At 38.0% G+C, this 27,336-nt stretch overlaps 1 protein-coding gene across 1 annotated transcript in view; it reads left to right on the forward strand.

Annotated features, from left to right (window-relative positions):
- LOC148216059 (cilia- and flagella-associated protein 337-like) overlaps positions 1-24,797 on the forward strand; it is a 46,468-nt gene extending 21,671 nt beyond the window's left edge. The window contains exons 13-30 of the mRNA XM_088140860.1: positions 2,572-2,815; positions 5,609-5,711; positions 5,793-5,944; positions 7,409-7,511; positions 10,269-10,375; positions 10,462-10,541; positions 10,631-10,685; positions 12,670-12,715; positions 14,290-14,349; positions 15,878-16,043; positions 17,147-17,233; positions 17,641-17,699; positions 18,695-18,836; positions 19,865-19,904; positions 19,983-20,071; positions 22,185-22,366; positions 23,544-23,644; positions 23,731-24,797. Coding sequence (XP_087996986.1) covers positions 2,572-2,815; positions 5,609-5,711; positions 5,793-5,944; positions 7,409-7,511; positions 10,269-10,375; positions 10,462-10,541; positions 10,631-10,685; positions 12,670-12,715; positions 14,290-14,349; positions 15,878-16,043; positions 17,147-17,233; positions 17,641-17,699; positions 18,695-18,836; positions 19,865-19,904; positions 19,983-20,071; positions 22,185-22,366; positions 23,544-23,644; positions 23,731-23,911 — 1,997 coding nt within the window. The 3' untranslated portion in view covers positions 23,912-24,797. The remainder of the gene's footprint in view (positions 1-2,571; positions 2,816-5,608; positions 5,712-5,792; positions 5,945-7,408; positions 7,512-10,268; positions 10,376-10,461; positions 10,542-10,630; positions 10,686-12,669; positions 12,716-14,289; positions 14,350-15,877; positions 16,044-17,146; positions 17,234-17,640; positions 17,700-18,694; positions 18,837-19,864; positions 19,905-19,982; positions 20,072-22,184; positions 22,367-23,543; positions 23,645-23,730) is intronic.
- The last annotated feature ends 2,539 nt before the right edge of the window (positions 24,798-27,336 follow it).

The raw sequence follows: 27,336 nt of genomic DNA on the forward strand, positions 1-27,336 counted from the left end.
CTGCCCATCTCACAAGAAGCAACCCTGTACAACAATCAATAAAAACAACAAATATATAAAAACTATTATCATTAAATATAAAAATCATTATAAAAATGGAAAAAAACTATAAAAAATTTAAAATATACAAACCACACGGATGTTGTTTGTAAAGTCTCCCCTTAAACTGAACTCAATACTTGGTGACTTCATGATTGATTGATTATGTGTCATAAAGATGGTGTCTTCTCTTAGCGACCACATAGATAGATTTCCTCCATGTTGATCTGTCCCTAACCTGGTCCTTCAAGTCTTCCAATAGTGCACCGATCACCACTGTAACTGAGTCCATATACCTTGCTGCTGGTCATCCTCTTTTTCTCTTTCCTTTCACCTTTCCCATCATTACAGCCTCCTCTAGAGAGCTAGGTCTTTGAATAATGTGTTAGAAGTAGAATAATTTGAGCCTGGTCATTAATGCCTCGAGTGAGAACTCTGAGTTGATTTGTTCAATGATCCATTTGTTTGTTTTCTTGGTGGTCCGTGGCATTTTCAGGAGTCTTCTCTAACACCAAAGTTCAAAAGTGTCAATACTCTTTCTATCCTGTTTCTTTGAAGTACAACTTCCGCTTCCATAGAGTGTCAGAGGGAGTACTGCTTGCATTATTCTGATCTTTGTAGTACAGTATAGACACATCATGGCATCTATAGTTTTCTAGACAACAATATGGAAATGATTTGCTATTGTCTTCCTCAATATTTGTTTAGTCTGTCACCCTGACATTTCTTGGTGGTCTCTCTCGAGGTGCTATCTATATTTGACCCATCTTAGTTTTCAAAATGAACCAAGGTTGGCTAAGTACTGACAGCTGCTCCATGGTATGTTTGCCATTCTTTAATTTTCTTTCTTATATTGCAGAGGGTCTGTTCACACACTGTGATAAACCATCACATGGTTAGTGCATTGATTTGGCTTAGCAGGTTCTGTGAACCTAGGCAATGTGGTTGTAAACAGTGCTCATGGCTTAACCTTATGTGTGAACCCAGCCATTCTGCCTTATTCTACATTCACTATTATTTTAAATCCCATTTATTGTGCTGGAACTCCTTTCAACACCCTTCCAGAGCAATTTTTAATTTCCATTAAAATTGCCCTGCATTTTCTCTTTATTCTTTGCTCTCTTTGACTAAATTCTTTGTAATATATTTTTTCTATATACATGTTATACAATATTATTTTCTCATTATTTTTCAGCTTTCTCTTATATGCACTTTTTCAGCTAGACCCTCTTCCATAGCATCATTCCACCAAGCACCTCTTTTCATACTTTCCATTAATATAATCAGCATACTTCTCTGAGACTCTGTAACACAATTCTTTTCACTCTATTCCAAGTAGCTTCTATATCCCTCCTTCCTTCCATTTCCCAGTCACTCTCTTGGGAGATTTATTCATACAAGAATAATTGTTTATATTATTATATAATATAAGTATATTATATAATAATTGTATTATATATTATATAGTTTCTTCCTGCAGTCTTATTTCTCATTTTCGTTCCTCAGTTTTGTTTTCATTAGCATTTCATTTATTTCTTTTCTTTTTTTTCCTTGTCTTTTTCCCCCCAAGTTTCACTCTTGATGCTCCCTGATTTAGAACCTCTTATCCCACATGTATCCTTTACCAATTCTCTCAGTCTTTCATCATAAACAGTCAAATTAACAATGCTTTTAATTTCTATTCATTTCTTTCCCACGTGTATGTGTATGGATTATGTGTATGTATATTATAGATCCATGTTTTAACCCTATACTCAAAACAGACCTTTTTCTCAACAGATATCCACCAGATAGTCACCATTCTCCTTCCTTCTTGATCTCCAAATGGCTAAACACTTCATCTGTAATCTCTCATCTTGTTCCAGCTATCCATTCATGTCAGCTAGCAAAATACCTTTTCCCTTAGATGACATTCATTCAGTATATTGCATAATTTCTCTCAGAACTCGTTTCTGGTTCTTCCATTTTCACCATTAACTGGAGTATAATATCAACCTTATTTTGATATACACATACAGCAATGTAAGTGAACCCAATTTAATGTTTCTGACATACATTTTACCCCTTTCATTCCTAATGCAACCTCCTCCTTTCCTATATGTATTCCTCAACTTCACTCCATAAGATCAGACTCCCTGCATTCAGATCTATTAAATTCTTCTCCTTTCTCATAGTTTCGTAAGCACACAATATAACTCTTTTCTTTTCTTTCATTCTTTAATTCATCTCTTTACCATTTACACTCTCATATATTCCAAGTTGCAATCTTCAATTTGCCATGGTCATTACCAGATGGGCCATAAATATCGACCCTTTTCTCTCAACTTGGCTTTGGTCAAGGAAGGCCTTTATATAACACTTATTCATAAGATGGAGAAGGGGTAGACTAAGTTGCCAGTCTTAGCCAGTATACTGACACATCTTCAGGTTCCTATTTTCTTTGTTTAATTCAAAGAAATCACTCTATATAAGAATGTTGGAGCCTAAATTCTGTATAGGAATCTTTTACTGAACACTCATATCCTTCTACAGGTTGCATTGTGGGAGCTACCAATGTTGAGCAACAAATGAGAGAAATAAAAGAAAATAAAAAAGATTCAAAGACAAGGAAAGCACAGGAGATGCTAGGAACTCCTTCCCAGAGAGCTGAAGGGGATCAGATTATTTTTCGAGTTCATAAAGGAGTCAAAACATTTGCACTCAGTAAAAAGAACAATGCCATAGTAACTGGTGGGATGGATCGAATTATTCGGATATGGAATCCATACATGCCTGGGTAAGACATTGCAACTATTCTTACACAGTTCGATTATATTCCTTAGCCAACTATTAGTTATTTAAAATGCACAAGGTTCTATTTTGATTTAGAATAGGTGCACATGAATTAGTATGATTTTTAAAGAACAATGTAGAACAGATGAATGTGTAATTCACAGTTAATTTAATACCCCTTTAAGAGATCCCTATTATTGTTATGGAAAGAGGGATAATATTTTTCTTGTCATCAGTGGTGAATAATAAATCAGGTTTATTATTTATTCATTAGATCTTTATTTTTTGTCAACTCAAGACAACTTACATACCTAAAGTTCTCCACAGCAACAACTCTCTGGAATGGGTTGAGCTGAGAGAGAGAGTGACTGATCCAAAGTCACCAAGCTAGTTTTCATGCGAAAGGGAGGACTAGAATTCACAGTCTCCCAGTTTCTAGCCCAGCTCCTTAGCCACTATCAGAGGTGAGGAAACCTTTAGTGGCTAGAGCCATGTTTAACATTTTTTGGAATGCTGTCAGCCACAGTGGAAGGTCTGATGGTAGAAAGAGAGCAGGGCTGTATCACACCCATGGCTGCAGTGAGTCTTTTGGAAGTTTTTTTGATAGGGGGTTTTTGGAAGAGAGAGCTTATTTTAGGACTTCCACTACAAATTTTGTCTATGGTCCCTTCATTTTTCTACATGCACACAAACACACACAAAACCCTGGGTGTTAAGTTGGGCTGAGAGAGAGACTGATCCAGAGTCATTCAGTGAGCTTCTGTGACTGAAAGTAGATTTGAACCTGCATCCTTCTGGGGCCAGTACAACAACATCTTAACCATTATACCACACTGGCTCTCGTTTTGTATACTTTGTGGGCTTCCTACCACAAAATAGTGGAAAAGAGTGCCAATAGTTTCAGCATTCTGTTTGGAGGCGGCTTCAGGGGCTTCAGGAAAGGCTTTCAGAGGCTGCATGCAAACTTGGGATCTCAAATTACCCACCCATGCCTTATACCCTGCCAGACTATTTTTCCATCTGACCTTAAATTTTCCACTTTGCCAGGCAGAGGTTCTCCAAGATCTTAGGGAGAGTCTTTTTCATCACCTACTACCGGGTCTTTTCAACTAGGGATGGTAGAGCAAAACACAGGGTGTACCAGTGATTCTCTAAAACTTCTTTGATGCAAAAATTTTATGATTCCCTGCTCCCAGCTCGTAGGTATGAGTATCTATTTCCTGAAGTCACAGGAATACCATTATTTTCCAAAGGGTTACAGGTATCCTTGGGTTATGATGGCAATTGGGACCAGAATTTCCATCGCTAAGCGATGCAGTTGTAAAGCACTATATCATGTGACCGCATAGCTTAGCAACAGCAATCCCAGCAGTCCGTATTGCTGTCATTAAGCGGGGATGTCACATGACCACAACATGGGAAGAGGCACTGAAACCATGCCCCAGGCAAGCAGGCTGGTGGGTGAGAGCTACAGGTGGGTGCCATGGGACAGTGCTAGGTGTACAGGTGGGTGAGCAGATGCTGCAGGCAGGCACTATGGACTGTGGGTGAGCAGGCGCTATGAAGTATGAGATCCCTATGCTGCCTGGGGGTTCTTTGGGAGAAAAAGTGGCAGGAGTGACTGGCAGAAGTGACTTGTGCCTCCTGCCAGCTTCCCATTAACTTTGCTTGTGGGAAGCCGGCAGGAAAGATCACAAATGGTGATCATGTGACCACAGGATGCTGCAACCATCATAATTGTGAGCCGGTTGCCAAACGCCCAAATTGTGATCACATGATCATGGGAACACTGCGATGATCACAACTTCAAGGACTGGTCGTAAGTCCACCTCATTCAGTGCCATCATAACTTTGAACAGTTGTTGAACACACACACACATACATAAACTGAGCATGAGATTCCACACAATAGGATTCCAACACATCCTGTTCCTCATAAGATAGCTAAAGGAGCCCACAACACAACAGGATTTGTTGTAGGGAGCAAATTCAGCTATCTGTTACCTTTTCCAGTCTCATTCATCATATTCTCCTGCTAAGCATTTACTTAGCTTCACTTTCCCCTCCCTTGACTGCGGAGAATAGAAAGACATGCCACCATCATCTGTCTTTTGGGACCATTGAAATATAGCTGCCCCTTCATGAAATCTTAAAAAGCATTACCTTAGGGCACTTTTCCTAGTAATAAATTTCACAGAACTCTTGGTGTTTGAAGAATGGCTGCTTTGCATTTTCCCAACCAGCCCACAAATTAATAATACTTTTGCAGATATAATAATTCAAAACTGAGTCAGAGCAAAATTATTTTTGTTTATATATATTTGTGATCCTATATTTATGGCCATGGACAACCAAAGAAATATACTTTAAATTGTGCAGATTTCAGTAGATAAAGAAGTCTTTCAATGGAAAGTATGACCTGTGCTTTGATAGCATTATTTGTAGAGATTATTTAGGCAATTCTGGTCAATTCAGTTTTCTTTGTGTGTGCTTTTTACTTAAAATACTGTAAAGGTAGGCTAGAAACCAGGAGACCATGAGTTCTAATCCCATTTTAGGCACAAAGCCAGCTGGGTGACTTTGGGCCAGTCGCTCTGTCTCAGCCCTAGGAAGGAGGCAATGGTAAACCACTTCCAAAATATTGCCAAAAAAACTGAAGGAACTTGTTCAGGCAGTCACCAGGAGTCAACAGTGACTTGAAGCAAGCAAACAAACTTCCACTATTACAATTCATTTTAATATATAGTTCATTCTGTGTTTGAAGTTGGTCAGTATTTAATGTTTTATCAAATTTTAGAAGACCTACAGGCATGCTCAGAAGTCACATGGCCCCCATTTTCTACGTCCATATATCTGAGGAGGATAAAATATTTTCTGTATCAACAGACAACACAGTTAAGGTTTGTCTTTTGCATATTCCAAATTATATTTCCTACATGCTAGTTCTTTCTATTTAGTATATCACAATTCTTTCCTTGCAGATATGGGATATTGAGGATCAGACTTGCTTATTCACTGCTTGTTCAAAAAACAGTGGAATTAAAGGAGAGATTAGTGCTTGCCACTACATATCGGGTACTCGGTCACTCTGTGTTGCCACAGATACACTGGCCATTCTTCACCTAAGATTACGGTAAAATAAAAAATCAACATAATCAGAACTCCTGGTGTTTAGACAGACATCTAAGAACTGCATTTATGGAAAATCCAAAATGTAAGAAATTGCTGAAGAAATTCAAGGGTTTATGGAAATAGTGTGATTATTATTTTGGGACTAGAATGCAGCAGCAATGGAATATTTGAAATACTGTCGCATTTATTAAGATTATAATGTTTAAGCAAACTATTTACAAGGGTATGACATTTTGTAAAATCTAAGATGAACATATAATTTCAAATAATTATTGATGTTGGTTTTGAATTAGCTTGGTGGGATCTTTTAAAACCCATTGTTTATAACTTAAGGCTTTGCTGATTAATGCTTAGAAAGTATTAGTTCTCCAAATATACAAGCATTAACTGAAGTAGAAGTACTTTCCAATATTTATCAACTTTCTAATGAACTTCAAAGCATCATATAAAATCCTGAGACACTAGCATTTTCATTATTAGAGTATGTGATTGTGGTGTTACCTTCTCTTTCTGGGACATGTGATCCCTAAATTTCCAATATTGTATTACGGTGCTAATCAGGCCTAGAGGAACTGACATTCATCAGCTTTAATTAACATATGTACACATATTAAACTAATACATATCAGGAGGGTTTAACTACAGAGGAAAAGTTCTGCCAAATGTATGCAGGCACTTTTGGGGGTACCAAAATGTTTAACTAGTGCAGTTTTATATTTAGATGCAGGAGTGACATTAATTAAACCTGAAATATGGCTTTTAGTTATTAATTTCTGGTTAAGAAGACTTTGTTTAAACCCAAAATATTGTATTTCTTTTATAATTTCAGATTCATTTGGAGAAAAAAGTGATTTCAGTTTATGCACTTTGAAATACTATATGGAGAATTAGTTTTAACTAATGAAATTAAACTACAATAAGACTAAAAGAGAACACATTCAAATTTGTGTTATTATAGTCTTAAAAGAATTGAAATACAACCAGAGATGCAAACAGTAAAAATGAGTAAAACCAGTCATAATTAATTCAGCCCTATTGTATAGTCCATCCTGGAACTAATGTTTGATGGATCCTTGTTGCCAAATAATAGAATTTTGTGGCTATAAATGTCAGTTTAGGGGTTCTGTTTGTCAGTGAATAGTTTATGTCAGAATAAAACTTACTATGTAAGACAACATGTTCAGTCAACTTGATCTCCACTGTTTCACACAGGGATAACCTTTGGGGAGCTGGAGTGTTATTCTATGTACTCTAAAATGGTCAATGGGATGGCACTGAAAGGGGCATTGGTGAATGCCCAGTGACATCTGGAATGAATGAGTTTAGATAGTCTGCAGGGGACTGTCATCGTTTGACAGAAATAATGTTAAATTTGTATATCCTCAACTCACTACTTAATAATACCTTCGGTTATTAATAGCATTTTTTACTTACTGATAATTTGATGTTGTTGTCTCTAAAACAGATCAACCCCAGATCTTTATATGGTTACTTCCCATAAAAAACCAGTTTTGTGCTGCAAATTCAATAAAGTATTCAGGCATATTGTGAGCTGCTCTGAAGATTCTGTAAGTGAAATGATATTATAGAATTCTCCATGCATTCTTCAGTTTTGACCATAGTTATATTATCAGTATATTGATAATCCTTGGAAACTCTGAGTTTCTTTGCTCTTAGATATGAAGTGGGTTGTGATTCAAGATTGAGCCTTCTCAAAGCTGTTTTACAGGATGGAATTCCCTGCCAAAAGGCATGGTAAAAATGGCTTTTAAAAAAGGTTTTATATATTAATGGAGAATACAGCTATCTGTGGTTACTCTTAGTGTCTCTATATGCCTTTCAGGATCAGTACCTTAAAAATAAGTACCTTAAATAGGTACCTTAAAAATAAAAACAAGATGTCATACTTAGGCTTCCAAAAGCATTTGCCTATGCTGTGCAATAGGGTGCTATGCTATACTGGCTTCATTTAGCTCTAGATCAGTGTTTCTCAACCTCAGCAACTTTAAGAGTCACTTTTTGTGAGATGAGCAGCCATATAAACGTGACAAACAAACAAACAAACAAACAGTGTGGAGTTTAACTCCCAGAATTCCCCAGCCAGCATGCTGAAGTCCAGACTTCTTAAAGATGCTGAGGTTGAGAAGCACTCCTCTTGTGGTCTCTCTGTTATTAGGAAATGGCCTCCCACAAAACAAGACTTCCTGTGTATTAGTTTTGGATTGCAGAGTCTTATAGCCAATCACATGTGCTTCTTCGTTTGCTTCTTGTTCTTCCTCCTCCATCATCATCAATAAGGCTTACTCTCAGATAAGCTAGCATACACTAGGCTGCTGCTTTTATTTTATTTATTTCTTTATATATCAAATTTGTCACTGCCCATCTCATTAAAAAGCAACTGTGGGCGGTTTACAGAACCTCTGCCTGTCTACTCTTCTTGAGGTCAATAAGACTTAATCACCAATAAACGGGTTCCGGATCACCGTCTCAACAAACTTGTTACCAGTATATTTTGAAAGGTGCTCTGTCCACTCTAATTCCTGAATGGAGTTTCTGTGCTGTCTGCTACATCTCTTCTGCTATGTTGTAAAACAGAGAGAAAACAACTAGGTTGCATTGGCACGTGTGTTGTAAATGAGGGAGAGGAATGCCTGACAAAAGCAAGTGATGAAGTAGAAACCTCATAGTCATGGCCTGTAATGCTCATAAACACAAGATACTGAAGCAAAGAAAGATAATGTTACTCTAGGGAAGAACAGCTGCTTCATGTACAGAGGGTCTCAGTGTCAATATCCACCACTTCCAGGCTAGGAAATAAGACTTCTCTGTAGCCCTAGAGCAGTGTTGTCCAAACTTGGCCACTTTAAGATGAGTGGACTTCAATTCCCAGAATTCCCCAGCCAGCCATGCTGGCTGGGGAATTCTGGGAGTTGAAGTCCACTCATCTTAAAGTGGCCAAGTTTGGACAACACTGCCCTAGAGAGTCACTGATGCCAACCGTATTGACCTAATGGACCATCAACGATATGACTTGTATAAGGCAACTATATGTGTTTTTACATACATTTGGCTTTGGTCATTGCCAAAAGAAGGATCTGTTTGGTGGAGTTGTGCAGGCTTCAAACATAATTCAGAAGAAGATTGTGAGCAAGCAGAAGTATTCTGTTCCTCTGCTCTTCATTCAAGTAGCTCTACCTTTTTTCCAGCTTCCTTGCAAATGCTGCTGTTTTAAGGAATCAGCTTGCTAAAGTTGATGAGACTCTTAAAGCAATTGGACCTTTTTTTTCAGGCTCACATGAAAGCCTGAAGAAAGCTTGCACTATGTAAATAATTAGCAGAAAAGTACTGTCCTTGCGCTCACATAAGGTCTGAAGTATTTCTTCCAAATCATTTCTGAACTGGACACAACTATATTGCTTAGGGGCCCTGTATATGCCACCGCCTCCAATTTCCTAGAGACAGTAAGAAACATAAATAGTATTCATAATGGGCTAAAGTGTCAGAATCTGCTTGTAGGAGAAGCCTGCTACTGGAAGGAACATTTTGTTTTCCTCTCTGCACACTTAGAACATGTGATGTATCCTTATCTAAAGATCTCTTGTTACATATGTAAGTTCTTATACATGTGCAATTTTCCACGGCTATGACACCACTGTCATGTTGACTTGGCTGAATTGTATTTGCTCATTTGTTCATAGAATTGGGCTATCTATCTATCTATCTATCTATCTATCTATCTATCTATCTATCTATCTATCTATCTATCAAATTTATAGGCTGCCCCTATTACACTCTGGGCAGCTCACAAAATGCAACAATAAAATACCATAAAATACAAATATCATCAGAAGTCTAGAAGAAATAATTTTTAAAATTAGAACCCCATGAAAGGAAAACCACACTAACCCAGGGCCTGGGGATAAAGCCAGGTCTTTAGGGCTCATGTAAATAGGACCAAATAGGTGGGGGAGAGGGTGCTGTATGAATTGGACAGGGAATGGTGTTCCAGAGGGCAGGCACCATGACAAAGAAAGCACATTTCCTGGATCCTACAAGATGGCACTGTTTAACTGATGGGACTTGGAGCATGCCAACTCTGTCAGACTGCGTGGAATTGGAAGAAAACATGAGGGATAGCTGATTCCTCAGATGACCAGGTCCTATGCCATGAGGCATTTTATAGTGATAACCAGTACCTTGAATTGCACCCAGAAGCCTACTGGCAGTGCAGCTTATAGAACAGATTTCTCTGTAAGACACAGATTTTAGGATCACAGTGATAGTGTTTCTGTATATCTATGTCCTTTTCTTCTTCTTCTTTTCAGGTGGTCAAGGTATGGGATTTTGAAAGTGGAAAGCCTGTGTTTGAATTTGGTAATGCTCATGGTGATTCTGCAATCACATGCCTCACATTTGATTTCAGTGGAAGAAGGTACATTTTGAGAGTTTCAATGTGTGAGAAGGGCTGTAATATTTTTACATATTGCTAAATAAATAGGCATTGCAATCATGTTCTAGACTAATTACTGGAGGAAAAGATGGCTGCTTGAAAATATGGAATTATAATAATGGGCAGTGTCTTCACATTTTGAAAAAGGGTAAGCAGAATGCTGGCAAATTATCCAAAATTTCATTTCAAGAAGGGAAAAAATTACACATTCAGCATTGTGGGCTTTTTCTTCCACAGAAGACAGATGTGATGAAGTACGTGACTGTGCTTATGTGGAGGTCAACAAAAATGAGTAAGTTATCCACATTTGTCATAACAGGTGACATTTTAGTGTAGGAAAGGCTAATGAAATCCAAGTGGTTTTTAGTGGGGTGAGGTCATACAAACAGGCCCTTTCCTGAGGATATAAGCTTCAACAGTCCATCAGATTGTTTTGGCAGACGAGACAGGAAAGATCTCACACGCTTCCCCCATGTCAGGGATCAGTCTGAGTCTTCAGGTTCAGAAGCTGAAGAGTTTGACCTATCTAAGCCCCAAACTGCTTAGGAATTAAAAGAAAAGTGTGCACCTGAGGAGACCCAGGTGCAGGCTGGCAGATATCCAGTGTCCGTGCTCTGCAAAATCCTGAGACTAGCATCATGCTACAAATTCAACAGAGAAGAACAAAGGAAATCAAGCCATCTATTTGAAAGAAAGAAGCGTATCTCAGCAAATTAGTCAAGCTGGTTATAAGGGCTGTATGAAAGAGACAGCTTTTATGATTGGCTCTTTGTGGCAAACATGGTTCAAATTTTCTTCCTGTGACTTTGTCTGCTGTTGTTGTATTACCTGGAACCTTAGACTGGAAATGGGTTGTTCTTAGATCTTCCTGAAATTGACATAAGATTTTCTGGCCTTCTTTGCTAAAGTAAGATTTTGTGTAATTAATATGTTGCATTTCTTATCAGAAGCTGGCTATATGCCAACAGCAGTAGAGAATACCTCCCTACCTGATATCAGTGGGTACATAGGGATCAACATGTCTTCCTTTAGCAACATAAACCTCATCATTTTGCCTTGGAGTGAAGAAACGATGCCTTCCAGAATTGGAATTTATGGAAGGCCCAACCAGTGGTTGCTAGAGCTATCTATCTAGCAACATGTGGAGGACCACTGGTTATTCATCTCTGCTTTACCTAACAGTAGGGCTGGCCACATCACTAATGGCTTGTTAGAAGTTTATTCTGTTACCTTTTACAGATCCAACCCATTGCTTCATTCTGTATCATTCTTCATGGTGATAGTTCTGAGCACTAGGGAAGTAATTGTGTTTTTTTCTGCATTTCTGTTACTTCAACTGCTTTTTTCATTCAGATGCCAGGGATTAAACATAAAAACTTCAGCATGCAATCTTATGCTCTACCACTGAGTTATGGAGATTCCCATTAAATGTTGAGACATTTTATTACATATATGCATATACAATAGTGCTGGAGAGGGGAATAAACAGCTTGGCTTGCTCTTTTGCCTTTAGCAGGTAAATATGCAGAAATAAGCAAGTAAAACTTAATGGCATGAAGGTACTATTTGCTGCATACATAATTGTGTTAAAAGAATTAACTCCAGTGGTCATTCAGAAGCTGACGTATTATATATTAAAGAGAAAGTTGCAGAATTAGATGAAGAATACATGGTTTTTAAAACTTGAAAAATCCTAATAAATGAAACCTTTTACAAGAATGAAGCAAATTTTTGAGACTGTACAGTCCATAATGCAAATTCCACTCTTTGGAATGTGACAACTACTGTCTGAATTGAGGGAAAACCCCTTTCATCTCAGTTCAGCTGAAAGTGAAGTTCATGAACTCCTTGAAAAATTATGAAGGATCACAGTTAGTTTGTTTTTTCCCAAAATCTAAATCTAGAAGATGAACACCTGGATAATAAGACCTGTTAAAAAAACTTAACAGATGTTTAAAAGCCCTATTTTCCATTTTATGTAGGCATAAAGTAATGCAAAATAAGGTCCAAATTTTAAATTCACAAAAACCTTTACCACTGTATTGAAGTCTGGTCCTTGTTTAACAACCATGGATGAAAAAAGGCATTTATATTTAAACAAAAAGAAAACAATTCATATTTATTGGCTTGCATTCAACAGATGTTTTATTTGTGAATATAGTAGCAATATCCAATGTGATACACAGAGCAGCTATACTGTTAAGTGTTGCTGCATAGCAGAAAGACAATAGAGAATCATTCAAATTTTGGTAAATATTTATTAATTCCTTTTGCAGGTATATCATAGGTGTGGGATGGGACAGAAGAATAAACTTGTTTTATGTAAGTAGCAAATTTGTACACAAAAAAATGGTATCACTGTTAATTCCTGAAACTGTTCTGCCAAAGTTGTGCCACAGACATAAATAATGGCTTTGTGGTGAGACACTTCCCATTTTTCCAAGAGACCTATCTCTATTGGCCCATGACTAAACAGCCAAAATTGCATTACTTAGTTAATTATGGTCCCCACAAGCTGGTATTCTGCTTTCACTATAGCGCCTCTACACTGCCAGTAGCAAAGTCAAGAATAGATCAGCAACAAAATCTAGGAACATAGCAAAATCTAGGAATATAGCAACTCCCTGAATGCATGGGCAAATACCACTTATTATTCATATTAGTTAATCCACATACAGCAATGAGAAGGCACATTCACTTTCATAATATCAATCTATCCCACTTTGAACACAAGATGCAACCAGATGGATGGATGGATGGATATCACAGTATCCTCTAGGTAACGTTAGCGTTTCCCATAATTTGAGCTTGACTCCAGGTGAGTATGTGGGCATATCAATGAGGTTTTCTTGGCAGCAGTATGTCACTGCTTTCTTTTGGACTGTGTCTTCTGCATTAACAATCACAGTGGTATATCCTGCTAAAACCTGGTTTCCAGAACAATAAAGATTCAAGAGTCCATTAATAAGCAGTTGCAAACTTCCTCTTTATCAGTAAAGAGACTCACTTTTTCTCCACTTCATAGGAGGCCTGTGAGAAAGAGAATCAGAAAGCTTCCACTATAATGCACAGAAATATATATTGTTTCTAAATTGAAAATAATCACTTTAAATTCAGGTAGTTGCCAAACAGCCTGACATTTACCTGCAAACAGATTTCAAACTCTCTTAACAGCTGTTAGCAACTATCACTTGAGTCAGGGATCTGTTAATTCAGGGTAAGAGTCAGGGTAAGAGAACCCCAGCCTAGCTGGACAGAAGTGTATGAATGCAGAGAATGTAAGGATGGACTGCCTTCAACAGATGGAATTTGGAGGCATGAAAAGATGAAAGCCAAGACTTTTCTCTATATGTGGAGGAGCAAGAAATAAGGATTGAAATAGGACTGGGTATAAATTCTACACTGGTTTCTTCCACCCACTCAGAGATTGTTCTGTTATGGCTACTGTTCTAAAACTACAATAAAGATTTACTTCTAGCCGTGTTTATCCAAATCTCTGGGGCTATGTAGCCTAATTTGTAACTGTATTGGGGAACCTTTGAATGACTGACATACAGTAAACTCAGTTTAATGTCAGAATTGGTTAACCCCTTAGGAAGAAAATGTAAAATAAATATGGTCGCATTGGTAAGACAGTCAAGTTCCAGTGGAAGGATGGGTTGCAGGACAAGCAACAAAGGTAGCCACGATAAAATTTACTCATAGGAACAAATGCTGGTAACTCACTGAATGCACTACTCAGATGAGAAATGGGCAAATCAGATTTGGGTGGCTTCAAGGGAATAATAGAATCAGAGACAGACATACTGTATGTCTGGAGATGCAATATTCATGTTGGAGATAAAAACTGATTAACTATCTTGGATATCACTTTATTTGGATATTTTCTGTTGTAGGATTCCACAGATGACTTCCATCATTTTAAGAAGCCTCAGGCCCACTGGCAGGATGACATAGTGAGATACGTTTGGCATATAAAGTGTTATATAGGTCTGGGATGAGCAATTTGATTAGGTTTGGGGAGCTGGGTAATGTAAGAGTGGAGCTTAATCTCTGACATCCAATCCATCATAGTGGATTGTCCCTTTTGAATAAACTTGAAGGAGCTACATTACATGGCACTTTCCCTAGGGAGAGATCACATGGGCTAGCTCCAGATAAATGTTTCATTCACTCCCACCTTTCTGCCTAAAAGAAGGACAAGGCATAAATAAATCAGAGACAGGGAGGGAATGGGTCTTATTCATACCTTGTGGGCTGGAAGCGTTATTCTGGTGAATCAGATGAGGCCTACAAGTTGAAGTTTTCCATCTTTCAAAATCCTGCTGAAGCATGTTTACCCCTGACAAGTAAATCAGTAAATGTAATTGATCAATGTGACAGTAATTCAATTATTTACACATGATCTTTCACCAGAAATATATTAGCAGCTTTTCAAAAGTACTCATCATGGAAATCTTTGACTGATGTGCTATAGCATGTTGCCCAGGTTTTGGGTCTGTCTTTGAAAAGCAGAGACCCAGGCTTTATTTGATGCATAGATGCATTTGTTTGTATATAGCATCTGTATATTAGATTCCGTGTATGCAGTGAGGTTATCAAGCTGACGATTAAGATTGTAAGGTATGCCAAATGAATGCTGTTAAAGGACAATTGCTTAAAATTCTAAGACAGAGGACAATAGTAATATGATACATCATAGTTTATTATTCTTATTGTGGATTGTGCATGAGCTACTGAATTCTGTAGAAATCTTCAGACATAATTAATTTTATTATTTGATAATTGATTGATTGTTACACTTTTAGACCATTCAGAATATATCAGAATAGTATATACAGGCCACCTTCCCTCGAGGTCTCAGAGCAGAGAGATACAGATGTTACATTATGTCATGTCCACATGTAGGGGCTTTTTATATGACTTCCACCCATTCTCTTGGGTTCAGGGGATTTCTCTATGTTTACACGGTGTATATCCTGTGTGGTGTTTTCAATTACATTGACAACCAGGAAGCACCACATGATCAATTTTGTCCTACTAGGCTCATCAGAGGTGGGTAATCAGATGTTATTCCATACGGTTCAAACACTCTTTCTCTGATGAGTTACAAGAGGACAAAATTAGTCATGTGGTGCTTCCTAGTGGTCACTGTAACTGAGACCATCCATAATTGAATGCACTTGGCAATGTCCAAAAGTATATTCTTATGTTTTGTGCATAAAAGTCAGCCTATTAACTTTGTTTTATATTGTAGATCTACTGTATATTCAGGGAATGTCTGTCTGTCTGTCTGTCTGTCTGCCATGCTGAAAGTTGTAGCTTTGCAGCTTATCACAGCTCATACTTATATTCATGAAATTATGCTGAATTGCATAACTTCATCTACCTGTTGATTTGCACATTGTGTAAAATACAACAAAAACCAAAGCAAAACAAAACCCAAATAAGCAGCTTTGCTCACTTCTTCTTTTTCTTACCCAGAACTGGGGACACAAAGAAGACATTCTCTGTATTGCTCAGTGTCCCCCTAATCTCCTTGCAACATCCAGTTATGATGGTGAAATTATTGTTTGGAATATGGTCTCAGGTCACATAGACCATAGATTCTGCATTCCAATGGCCACAGCTGCCTCTGTTCATTCTCAGAGTAAGTTCACTAATCAAAAAAATACTGCAGAGTATAATTCTTACATTACCATGAATAATTCTTTATGAATCATTGCATGTGGAATTGCACAGAAATGGAAAATAAGGGGAAAGGTCAGACTTGAAGCCTAGCCCATGTTGACTAGCTTTGGGATAGTTAAAACACCTCCGTTTTTACCACACCAGGAAGAGCCCAATAATTTTGCTGGTGATAGATAGATAGATAGATAGATAGATAGATAGATAGATAGATAGATAGATAGATAGATAGATAGATAGATATGTATGTATGTATGTATGTATGTATGTATGTATGTTTGTATGTATGTTGGGGGGAGCAGGAAATGATCTTCCATTTGGCATAAAGCCTAAAACTCTTTAAGTATCCCAGTCATTTATTCAACACAGCTCTTCTGACTAATATTAGAAGCAGATTTCTGCTGGAACTTGGTTTACAGTTCACTTGTTTGAAATAAGAACTTGAAAATAAGATCTCTACCCCTTTATTGTCATTCAGATGCTGTTTCAGCTGTTGTAGCCCAATCTTTGGGCATGGCTTACACAGTAAGATATAATTTAAGAAGGATAGTAGGCAAATCAAATGATAAACAAATAATAAAATAGGCAATAGATTAAGGGGGGGGTGAGGCTAAAACTTAGCAATTACAGTGATGAACTTCACTAAATAGTTTGATCCAAAGAAAGTTTTCCCCAATATGCAATTCAGATAAATCTAAGTATATTTATACCAGATATATACTTTTACAATTTTAGTCTTAAAAGGCATAAAACATTCATAGAGCAGAGGGCCTCTTATTTACTTATGGGAAAGGTAGTTGGGAATTTAGTGATAGAAATTAAAATTTAACTTTGAAACAATTAATGATATGGGTATTTGACTGCATTCATACATTGTTCCAAGCCTGGTTAGTTTAACTATGGCTTAATCAGCAAACTACAAATGTCTGGATGCAAAGTCAAGCCAAACAAATTGCATAAGGATGTTTTAGGATGAATGCACTTGGGCTATGCCTTTTCTACAGTGCACTGAAAATCTCAGTTACATTTCCTTGCAGTTAATTATATTTTTTCCTTCCCCACCAGTTGATGTGACACGGATAATCTTTCTAAAGACTCGTGCTGTGAAATTTGATTCAGCTACAGCATCCCTGGTTTCCAATGGGCCACAAGGTAGGATTAATGAAGCATGGATGATGTAACTAATTAAAGAAACAACCATGATGATAACTGAATTAATTGATGACACCAATATGGAGGTAATTTCTATTTCAATTAATTTGTGCTTATGCTATTGCAGACTAGATAAGGAAATGATACTTTGATGTCAGGGACCTTGTTTCCAGTTATTGCAGCTAACAGAGTTGTCAGTCATACTAAAAACATGAGGGAAAGATGAAGTCATGAGATTAGAAATTGTAGAGTGGGACCTGGCAATCTGTAGCTTTATTTAGTCAAGTCCACACTCGCTGTGGTTATGTAAATCTGCCTTCAGGTCATTCAATTTTGGTTAGTACAAAAGTATGCTTGTTTAAATGCTACCAAATATTTCATCTCATGTCATTATACTTTTTTTCCAGGTTATCTGCATTTCTGGAACCTGTTTTTGGAGGATCCACTGATAGCAAGTTTTCAACCAGTAAGTTTAATAGGTAAAATTAGTAGCTGTGAGAGTTAGAAAAGAGAGTCAGTTTGGTGTAGTGATTAAAAGCACCATGCTAGAAACAGGGAGATCGTGAGTTCTATTCCCGCCTTAGGCACAAAGCCAGCTGGGTGACTTGGGCCAGTCATTCTCTCTTAGCCCTAGGAAGAAGGCAAGGGCAATCCATTTCTGAAAATCTTGCTGAGAAAACTGCAGGGACTCATCCATACAGTTGCTAGGAGTCAAGACTGACTTAAAGGTGGTGGTGGTGATGATGATGATGGCAGAAGAAAGCAAAGATAGTACCAATAGTTATAGGTGCCTTAGATCCAATCCCAAAACATCTGGAGCACCATTTGAACACCATTGGCATTGACAAAATTGCCATCTGTCAATTGCAGAAGGCAGCTTAGAACAGCTTACATCCTGTGACGATACCTTTAACACCATCAAACAACATCTGCCTACCCTAGATCCTTGGGAAGGATTCAATAGGTGGATAAAAATGCCAGAGCTAGTCTAAACATCTGGTTGATTGTGCGACCAACCATAATAATAATAAACAATGCTACCCAGTTCTTCAGCATGAATGCTGGTAAAATCTGGAATATAGTAAAAACCTACATTCTCTAATTTGCAGTCCTCTGTTTCACTGATTGCAGATTGAGAACACCATCACATTAAGTACTCGTGCTTTACACTGCATTCTGTTAAACCATTATGAGTGCAAGGCTTTAGGTTGCCTTGTGGTATAAACTAGAGATGGCCAACTGGAGGACTACAATCTGGATTCTGTTGGGGTTGCTTAAGGAATTCAGTCTCTGAAATTTAATATCAGCAGGCGATAGCTAATCTGCAAGTTCCTGGACTAATATGCAAATCAGAATCTCATTACTCTTTGGAATTTATACCTCTCCTTATACTGTATAAGTGATGCAGTTTTCAAAATAGTGTTTAAACAGTATTTTACAGTGTATCACTGTATACTCCAGTCTAGGGGGAAATCCCTGATCAGCAGCATTGCTGTGACTGCAGATGATTCATATATATATGCAGCTGATGAAGATGGTTATGTATATATCCATGACATCCAAAATTATGCCCTTCAGGATCCAAAAGAAGAAACACCAAAATGTATGTGCATGTGTACTTTACATCTTTGTATCTAAAACAGGATAAAATAATTTTGAAAAATAAATATAGAGTGCCTTATTTTAAAAAGATGAATTGGCTTAGACACCACTCAGACAGGGGAGTTCCTACGCTGTATGGCATAGTATTTGAAACAACGTTCTTCATTCAGGCTGGTGAAATAACTGCTTAAAATGTAATATCAAGAGTTATTTTGGTTATTTTTCAACATACAGTAGTCCCACTTATTGATTTCATTGGACAAGATGCAACAGAGAAAATATAAAGTTTATAAAGGCCATAAGAGGCAACTTTGGGTGGGAGTGCTTAAGTGACCATTCTGCCTTGCAGCCTCTCTTTTAAAAACTGGGGCCCCCATATTACTCAGGCTCTGGATGCCACCCTCCTAGAATTATTACTCACCTCACTTGTTTCTTATAGGGCATATGTTGCTCAAGTCATGCTTTGTGTAAATTATGGAAGTTCCCATAGAAAAGACACCCAGTCTTTTTTATTTTAGAAGATAGAAAGAAGACACTCCTACCTGTGTTTTGGAGAGATCTGAATTTGGAACCTCTCTGGGAGCTAAAACATAGAAGAGAGGCTCTGTTTATTTTCTTTCACTCCTTGTTATGAAATGATTTTTATGTCAGCTCCAAGCCTGAAGGAAACTCTGTATGGTGTGTGTTTATGGGGACAGGGGAAAATGGGTGTCATAGAGACAGGAAGAATATCAGAGCCCACAAAGTTTCCATTGATCTCCCCCCCCCCCTCTCTTCTGGATGCTAGAGAGGTATAGACTATGGAAGTTTTAACAGGAGCAGAAGGAGGTGTTCCAATATCACATTTCCCCCTTAACTTCAGAGCTCTCATTTCAATCCTGGATGGGGGAATCTAATTCTGAGGCATCCTCAGAGGCTACAATCCTATGGTCTCAAGTTTAGATACAAGATCTTAACATATACTATAGTGTTTTTCCCTATTAGTATAACTCATGCATAAACTGAGACTTTTCTTTTTCATTGCTTCAGATGTGAACCATTGGCGAGCTCATTTAGGTCTGGTTTTAACGTAAGTATGGTCTTAACCGTAACAAAAGAATAATTTGTACTTATATAATAGGTCTGATTATCTTCTTTCAATCCACAGGTTAGAAGTTATAGATGAAGATAGCATCCTTTTGTCCTGTTCTATTGATTGTACAGTTCGTTTATGGAGCTTGAATGGAGAATACATTGGTAAATCAATACACTTGTAAAACATGAGGATAAAGAGACACTTTAAATGCTAGTAACATTTAGCAGAGGGGAAATCGGATAGTTGTAGTAACAGAGTTGACTTAAACATACCTAACTATGGCCTCCACTTATGGAATACCATGACACAATTTTACTGCCTGACTTTGTGGCACTTTAAATAAACCATTATGTAAGTGTTCTATCAGATAAATGAGGTAGATTCACAGTGTAAGATGAAATATTTAATATGATTTAATATAAGATGTAGTAGAGATTTTTTGCAGTATCAGAATAACCCTGGTTCTTCTCCTTTTTAATGTGCACACAAAAGTTTGCACTTTTTATCATCCTCCCTTTCTTCCTTTGTATGATCCCTTTGGGGAGGGAGAGAGGAAGGAAAGAGAGAGAAAAAGCTAAAGCCTATCAGTAATAAGGATTTGGAAACTACGTATTTTCTTGCAACTTAGTGTGATGAATTATTTGATTGTGAACCCACTGAAATGCCTGTTGTTTTCTATATATTTTTATCAGTGGATTTAGTATAGTGGGCTTGATCCAGACTAACTTAGTTGTACTAATATGTCATTGCTCACAATGAAACAAGTTAACCAGTTGAGTCTCAGGTCCCATTAATGTCAGTGAGAACTACATGCAATTACCCTTGAATTTTTGCTCTGTGAAAAAAAAAATCCTTCTGCAAGAAAAACTTTCTTTCCTTGGGCATAATTCTTTCTATTAAAGATAAAATCTTATTTAGAGCTACTAGATCTGGGCTGCAGAACTCTGGCCATTAATGGCAGCAAAAAGTTACAGTTCTCTGTATCTCTTTGCTGCCATCTAATAGTTATCTGGATTTTGGCACTCCAGCTATGGTAGTTCTAACATTATTCAGTTTAATGTTAGCCCATTTGTAGTACCTTCCATGCATATTTTCACTGTAATCCTATACATGCCTTGTCAATCCTAAATCCACTGAGTTCTAAGGTATGCTGCCATGTGACTAGCCTTACATGAATCCCTAAAGCACTATTACTCAAACTCTAATAGGCTCAGTGTAAAAGAAAAATCTATGTATACCCAAGTGCGCTGATGATGTTACCCAGTTGGGTAATGAAACATCTGCAGGCAGATAACCAAGCTCAAAGAACGCCAAGGACTCCAGAGGTCAACCCTGAGCTACAGATATTCTCATCTATTGGAGTCTATGTATTCATCAAGTTTGCACATGTTTATTACAGCCGTACTTCAGCAGCCTCACAGCAATAAGAGTTATGCACATACTGAATATAATTGGGGGCATCCGATCTACATCTAAGTTTGACTGGGCTCACACATCTTGTGTCATTGTTTAATTATGGCTTATTGACTAAACAAATAGCTGGGTTTGCATATTACAAACAATGGCTAGGTTCATAAAACACATTAAGTCAAAATCTTACAAACCACAAATTGAACACAATCATTGCCACGCTTAGAACAAACCAATGAAAATCAATGGGAATTAGTGCTACTGTTTGTAATGCCTCTACTCTGAGTATGACTAAGTTCAGATCCAGCCTATTATTGTTAAGAATGGCCTTGTAATCTAAGCTTTCTTCTCTGTGTGTGTAATGAAAGAGTGAGCTACCAGAGACTCATTGTATATTAACAGTATTTCCAGCCCTTTTTTCTATTTGAGCAATACGTTTGTTCTTCTTCAAAGCTATTTCCACGGAATGCTCCTCCTTCAATAAGTCTGTTTGGGGATTTCTGTCACTGCTTTGCCTTGGGCATAGCAATACATCATTCTCTAAGAATGCAAATGTATACTCTTGAGCTTAGCAGCAGAAGTGAAGCTAAGATTAAGTTTTTGCAGATGTGAAAGAAGCATTTATAATGACAAAGGTCAGTTACTGCAGAATCTAGGAATTTAGCCATATTTGTATGTCAGCTCCAGGATTTTTTTACCCTGTATCTCTTTCTCCCACTGATGAGATAATTAACTTTTTTTTGGTCCCTTTTTCAGCATTGAATTTTGAAGGCACCTAGCCTGTGTTTTACTAAGTCTTGTCTGGTCTCAGATTCTTCATATTTGCTAACTTCAGCATTACAGTTTCCTTCTTCCCCTTCATAGGAACCTTTGGCCAGGAAGAACCTTGGGAAATTTTTAACCCATCCTCTTGGAAGCATCCCATGGTCCCTTATGAAATTTTGATAGATCCACAGAGTATGCCCATACATCCGATGCTGGAAGATAATTCCTCTGACATGCAGATCATCGATCAAGATGAGAATCAAAATGCTTCTACTTCTAAGGTTTTATTATGTCAACTACAAGCCTATTCAGATTCTGCTGTGATTGCAGCTTGCAGGAGAAGTTTATACTATACTGGGGTGGAATACAGTGGCTTCAGTTGGTAGAATTCATTGTGGGCAGACTTCCTATCACAGAGTAACCAGATCAGTTTGTGAATTACTTGGTTCTCCAATTTACTCCTTTGTATCCTTCCTAACACTATCCCTCTTACTCTAGTGCCTACTTCACACTTACAGGGATGGGATACCATTATTTCTCCCTCAGTACAAAACCTACTTGTTTAGGTAGATTCATAGGCTTGTATAATCAGATTGAGCTTCATCTTCAGAAAAAAAACAATGGATGGATGGACAGTAACTGAGAAATGTTTATTTTATAATAACAGAGACATCAAGCTAAGAGTAGTGGTACAAAAACCTGTATTCATTTCAGCAGTCATGGAACAAACATGCATGCAGGCTAGGAAGTATACCTATAATTAATATGACAGTTCTTTTTTGGACTCTTGTGTATTTCTTACTCTACTTCAAAGAGGTTTATATAGAATAATCTCTAGTAATTCTTTACACATTGAAAGAAGCCACTTCTGGAGCAACAGCATGCCTCTTCCAGTTCTTAATAAGATAAGTGATTAGCAAAGTCATAGGTTATAAATAATTGAAAACCAATAATAGACCCAAAGACATACACAACCTGAACCATCTGTATTCAATATACCAGTGTTTCTCAACCTTGGCAACTTTAAGATGTGTGGACTTCAGCTCCCAGAATTCTGGGAGCTGAAGTCCACACATCTTAAAGTTGCCAAGGTTGAAAATCACTGCAGTAAATGCTAAATGTAACCTTCCAGCAGCATATGAGAAATACTTTGCAAATTCTGCTGGGAGGGCAAGAAACCAATCCTGATAATAAGATAACACATGTATCCTGCTTAACAACTACCTGTTAAAGATTCTTGCGCCAACTATGCATACAAATAGAACCTAGAAATCAGTATAACTACATAGCAATTAGGAAATCAGAATGTCTTCTATTCTTGTATTAGTCTTTTGCCATCTGACACACTGTAGATAATTTGCTTAGCAGCGTCTCAGACTTCTATAGCGCAGGTTACGATAGCAGCAATTCTGTTTGCTGTGACGATGCTAACAACAGCTGTCTTCCTACTTTCATCAGAAGGCTACCTATAATCCACACTCCTCACAACTTACTGTTACTGATGAGGATATTGAAGAAGAAATTAACAAGAGGCTTTACCCACAAACTTCAAGTGGGCGGTAAGAAGAAGCTGAGGTTGACAAATGAACGGATGCGTTTTCAGAAAATGTTGTTTTTCTACCTGGAATTTCCTTTTTCTTTTTAGGATGAAGTATGAGAGATCCAAGCTTTCAAACAGATGGATTAAACACAGGGGACCAAGCATTTATCATGCCATCAATTATTATGAAATTGACAATTTCCCAGGAAACTGTGAGAAACCTGATCTGTCTGTCCTTGGTGTAGACATATTCAGTACTAATTATCAAGGAGTAGCAGAGCAGTAATATACTAAAACCCATCAGTAACTTTTTAATCTCATAACTGACATGTACTTGACGAATGGAAAATGTTCTCCCTGCTAAACCTAATAATTGGTATTATGTTGCAGGCTCACACTAAGCCATGGTGTGCTTCTTCATGTTTTACTGAATGAGGCACAGTTGGCTGGGTTCACACTTAATGAAAGATAACCATGTTTTTCCAATCCAGTACCACAGGTTGTAACATACTAGGTTAGAGTGTGGTTGGCTTATTTGTGCTTCCATGTTATGTAAGCATAGCTGCAGAGACTAAAACTAAGCAACTTTTATGTGAGAATACTTGGCTGCAAGGGATGGGAGGACAACACAAAGTGAGAGTGCCAATATGTCTTTCTTTGGGGGATAAGATTTTTAAAAGCTGTGTTAAGCCTATTCCAAGTCTACACTGTGGCATTTGGGATGCTCATCCCAAAATGATGGCAACTGAAATTCAGCAGTGGGGACAGCAAAATAAGGTTTTAGGGGGCTTCATATAATCCAGAGACCAAGCTCCCCACTGACTATAAATCATGGCTTCTAGACAATACTGACCAGATTATCAGAAACCAAAATAAGACAAACTATATTAGGGTTTAACTGGCAGTGTGAAGCCATAGGTGCCCATTCTCTCTACAAAATATTTCAACTGCAAGAGTGAAGAACCATGACTTTCCAGATGCTGTGGGACTCCAGAATTCTTGTCAACCTCAGTAGGATGATAATTGTTAGAAAGAGTGGCCATTGTAGTCCAATATTATCTGCTGTTTCTTTAATATTATATGATCGCTTGGATCCAGGAGATTGCCAATGCTTCTTTACGGGAGACTGAGCTGCCAACAGCCTTGAAGAAAGCTGTGGTGTGCTCCCTTTTGAAGACGCTATCTCTGGATCCACAGGTTTTAAATAACTACCATCCTGTCTATACATCCTCTTGGGTGGGTGGGTGGGAATGGTTGAGATGGTAGAGGTTGACAGCTTTGCAGCATCCTAGACAAAGATTATCTAGATCCTTTTCAATCACAGTTCAGGCCTGGGCGTGGAACAGAGATAGCATTGGTCATCTCTAGGTTAACCTGTGTCAGGACCTGGATGCGGGGAGTGCATCTCTCCTGGCCTTGTTGGACCTCTTGATGGTTTTTGATACCATTGCTTATGATATCTTCCTGGACCGCCTACATTGGTTGGGAACTGGAGGCATTGTTTTACAATGGCTCCATTCCTTCCTCAGTTAGTAATTTCAGACTGTGACGTGGGGGAGGAAAGATCAGCTCAGCAGCTCCTGATGCGGGGGTTAATTCCTTCCCTCATTTTTTAAATGTAAGAAATGTCTAACTGAGGCCATGTGACAGTTCAGGATACCTTGTTACTTGTAGGCTGATGATATCCAATTATGCATCACTATCTTGGGCTATAAGGGAGATACTGTCAATGTTCCTTCCCAGTGCCTGGAGTCTTTAAGGGTCTGGGTGGGAGAGAACAGGCTGAAGTTGGAAGCCTAGTAAAATACAGTTGCTGTTTCTACATCAAGGTCCTCCATTGCCACCAGTTCTTGATGGGCAGGCACTACGCATGAAAGAGCAGGTCTGCAATATGGATACCCAGCTCCTGCTTGAACAACAGGTAGAAACTGTGGCCAGGGGGAACTATGCCCAGCTTTGGCTGGTGCACCAGTTGTAGCTATATACTACCTGGGGTAGGAGGACCTGGCTAAGATAATTCATTCCCTCATTACCATCTGGGTAGGCTAACGCAATGCGCTTTACGTGGGCCTTAAAGACTACTTGGAAACTGCAACTGGTCCAGAATGCTTACTTGCTCTCGCTGCTGGAAGCTTGTAACACTGGTTCTGCAGGCCACGCATTGGCTACCAAGTGGTTTCTAGGTACAATTTATGGTGCTGGTTTTGACCTATAAAGCTGCTATGTCTTGGCTCCTAGATACCTCCAGTACCATCTACTGCAATCAACATCACCCTAATGTTTTAGAACATCCAGGGAGAAATGGCATGCCACATTTTTTAGAAGTTTGAGGGGTGGGAGGTTGAATCTAGAAAGTGCTGCTGTTCTGTAGCAGCGCCGATGGTTTAGAACAGCCGCCTGATAGAGATCATGCTGACCCTCTCTTAGCTGACTTTTCACAAAAAGTTAAAAACTGAATTATTTTGGAGGACTGTTTGTTAAATTTACACTTAATGCTATCGTTTTTGTTTTATTTTTATATTGTGATTTTTTAATGGTTTTGTATTGGGGTCTTATGTGGTTATTGAGATTGGTTTTAACCTGACCGTGGGTGTTTTAATTCTTGTTTTCTATATACTGTAAGCCCCCAAGAATCACTTTGATTGTGGCAGGGTAGACCTTTGTTTAAAAAAAATACTATATTAGTGTCATACAAATAAAATGAAGAAATTAAAAAAAATGTGCTTATGTGGATGCTTGAAGACCACTTTCACAACTCTGCATCATAATTTGGCATTGGCTCTTGTTCCAGTGGTTGCATTTTTCTTTAACTAGAAAAACCAAACTTTATCAGTGAAAATGTTACATGGAAATGTTCTGAATCAAACAATTCTGTATAAAATTATCATCTGAACTGTCCACAAACTGTGGAACTCCACCTTAGTTTTGGTTTATCTCTACTTCACTTCCCATTGTCACTTTTTTTTTGCATTGTGCTTACTGTGCAATATTCAAACACATCTTTACTCTATCTCCCTGATTCAAACTGCAGTCCTTGTCTATCTACTCAGCTTCTTGTTCTTCATTCTTTTATCCTCAAACCACCATAGTAAATACTTAACAGACCTTTAACAGATTTAGCAGACTTTGGATGCAGCAGACAAAATTTGCGTGCTTTTGCACATAGATACAATCCTACTCACAATTTTACCATGTATAAAATGCATAAAAAGTTATGTGCAAAATCCCAATTTTAAGACATTTGCTTTAATGGACACCCTATTCCCTACTAGTCCATTAAAATAAGGGTCTTGGGTATTGTCATTGCCACATAATATTCTCTTCTATTGGTACATAATTTTAATCCAATTCTTTATTACTGACCCTGCTAACACCATCAATTCTGGCACTCTCTGTTGTGTTTTCATAAAGGACCATGAAGTAGCTCTTTATATTACCTCTCAAAATCTCGCAATTTGTTTCTAAGCTTTCATCTGCTTGCATTTTTTTGTCCACCGTTTACGACTGTTGAAATTTGGAGACTGGCAAGCTCATTCAAGGATAGAGTTGTATGAGATGACGATACACTCTTGAAGAGTATCTCTCTTTGCTCTGGTCAATTCATAGGTGTAGAGTTTTCCTTTCACACTGCCCTCTAAACTGGTGATGCTGTTAGTTTGACTTGGCTATGCCTGTTTCAGCACAGCATGAGCACAGAGTGGAAAAACAAGA

Source organism: Python bivittatus, unplaced genomic scaffold, assembly GCF_059951505.1.
Source record: "Python bivittatus isolate LINGU-HERP-01145 unplaced genomic scaffold, Pbiv_v1 ctg000340_np1212, whole genome shotgun sequence".
In the NCBI taxonomy this organism is placed as follows: Eukaryota; Metazoa; Chordata; class Lepidosauria; order Squamata; family Pythonidae; genus Python; species Python bivittatus.